Here is a 1892-nt window from a genome sequence, read left to right as displayed (position 1 = left end):
GGCTCACCCTGAGGTCTGAGCAGACTCACGTTACTCCCCGCGGGTGAAGATCTCTCCGGGGGCAGACCCATCAACGTCAGCAGTCAGATGAACCCACCCAGGCTCCTGGACCTGGCCATCCAGAGCGTGTTGAAGAACAAGGTCTTGGCCGTTGCCGACACGGAGCAGCTGCCCACAGAGCTCTTCCCGCCCTTGTTCACGGCCGCCGTGCTCGGGAGGCACGGAGAGATGGTGAAGACACTGGTCGGGACCTGGCCTTTCATCCGGCTCCCACTGGGGGCTCTGGTGAAGTCTTGGGAGTCTCAGCAGGACACCTTAAAGGCTGCCCTGCATGGTCTGGATATCCTGCTTCCCCAGGAGGTTACCCCGAAAAGATGGAAGCTGAGAGTGCTGGATCTACAGCCGGACGCTGACAGCACCTTCTGGGACGTCTGGTCGGGGGCCGAGGCTGATCCCGGGACTCGGACCCAGAACGGGGATCCGGCCAGGAGAGGAGAGAAGTATGCGTCCTTGGCCGGCCCTGCGGTGGTGGTTACCAACCTGTGTTTTCAGAAGATGGATCGCGATGAGCTCCTCAGCTTCCTCACGGAGAGGGTCCTGCAGCGAAAGAACCTGCCGCACCTGTGCTGCACGAAGCTGGAATTTAGGGGACCTGCAAACCACCATCCCATCGTGCTGGAAAGGATCCTGAACATGGTGCAGCTGGACTGCGTCCGGGAGGTGGAAGTGAACTGCAGATGGGACCTGCACTACCTCAACTGGTTCGCTCCGTACCTGGCCCAGATGGGTCACCTGGACAGCCTCCATCTCTCTGGAATCAGGCTGGGCTGCCGGTGGTTCTGCAGCAAGGACGAGGCAGACGAGCGCCTTGCCCAGCTCACCTCTCAGCTCTCCCGGCTACGTCCACTCCAGCAACTCACGCTCAGGTTCATCACCTTTTGCCGCGACCAGCTCGACCAGCTGCTCAGCTGCATGCCGACCCCGCTGGAGTCGCTGATCATCATGGATTGCTTGTTGTACTTCTCCGACATAACACGCCCGTCCTTGTGTCCCTGCCTCCATCAAGTCAGGTCCATGGATCTGAGTGGGGTCTGCAAGGTTGGCTTGGATCACTCCTTCTTTCCCCTTTTGATATACAACGCCTCAGCCACGCTGACCCACCTGGACTTAGCCGACTGTAACATCCACGACAGTGACCTCAGGGCCTTGCAGCCCGCTCTGGGCCGCTGCTCTCAGCTCAGCACCTTGCTGCTGTGTGGAAATCCAGTGTCCACGGCTGCCCTGCAGAGCCTGCTGCAGCAAATCGTCCCGCTGTGCAAGTTCTCCCTGGTGGAGCTCCCTGTCCCTCCGCAGTGCTACGTGGGCCCCGCACAGTTTCTGCACGTGGGCCGTCTTGCCTGGGTGATGGAACAGCTGAGGCTGAGCCTGCCGGGTCCCAGGGTCCTCTCCCTGAACTTTGCCCAAAGTCCTGACTGCCTTATCTACGATGCGATCCTCCTACGTGGAGACGACTGATGTCACCAGCATCTTCTTGGCCATGCACCCCCCCCCACCCTCCGAAACGGTTGTGAGAAACAGATTTCTCCCAAGTTGTCTCCCCCAAATAAATCCCAAACCTAGCAAAAAAATTAATGATTTATAAATTATCAAGGTTTCATGAGGGTGGAGGGTGGAGGAAGCAGGGAGGGAGGGAAAAATGGGGAGCTGATACAAAGGGCTCAAGTAGAAAGCAAATATTTTGAGAATGATGGCAATAAATGTGCAGGTGTGCTTGTGTGCTTGACACAATGAAAGGATGTATGGATTGTGATGAGTTGTATGAGCCCCTAACAAAATGATTTTTAAATTCCATAAATAGACCTTAAAATGTAATGAAGGCAAACAGAACTGTC

General features: G+C 56.7%; 1 protein-coding gene across 1 annotated transcript; it reads left to right on the top strand.

Annotated features, from left to right (window-relative positions):
- Positions 1–228: 228 nt before the first annotated feature.
- On the top strand, positions 229–1515 carry LOC142424106 (PRAME family member 12-like). Its single transcript, XM_075529167.1, has one exon. The coding sequence runs from the start codon at positions 229–231 to the stop codon at positions 1513–1515; it is 1287 nt and encodes a 428-aa protein (XP_075385282.1).
- Positions 1516–1892: the final 377 nt, after the last annotated feature.

The sequence above is a fragment of the Tenrec ecaudatus genome, chromosome 13 (assembly GCF_050624435.1).
Source record: "Tenrec ecaudatus isolate mTenEca1 chromosome 13, mTenEca1.hap1, whole genome shotgun sequence".
Taxonomy (NCBI): domain Eukaryota; kingdom Metazoa; phylum Chordata; class Mammalia; order Afrosoricida; family Tenrecidae; genus Tenrec; species Tenrec ecaudatus.
The sequence above is the reverse complement of the archived record's forward strand: the minus strand, read 5'-3'. Positions and strand labels throughout refer to the sequence as shown.

What these genes read in the sequence shown, in the direction of transcription:
- LOC142424106 (XM_075529167.1), top strand. Translation starts at nt 229, where the DNA reads ATGGTGAAGACACTGGTCGGGACCTGGCCTTTCATCCGGCTCCCACTG.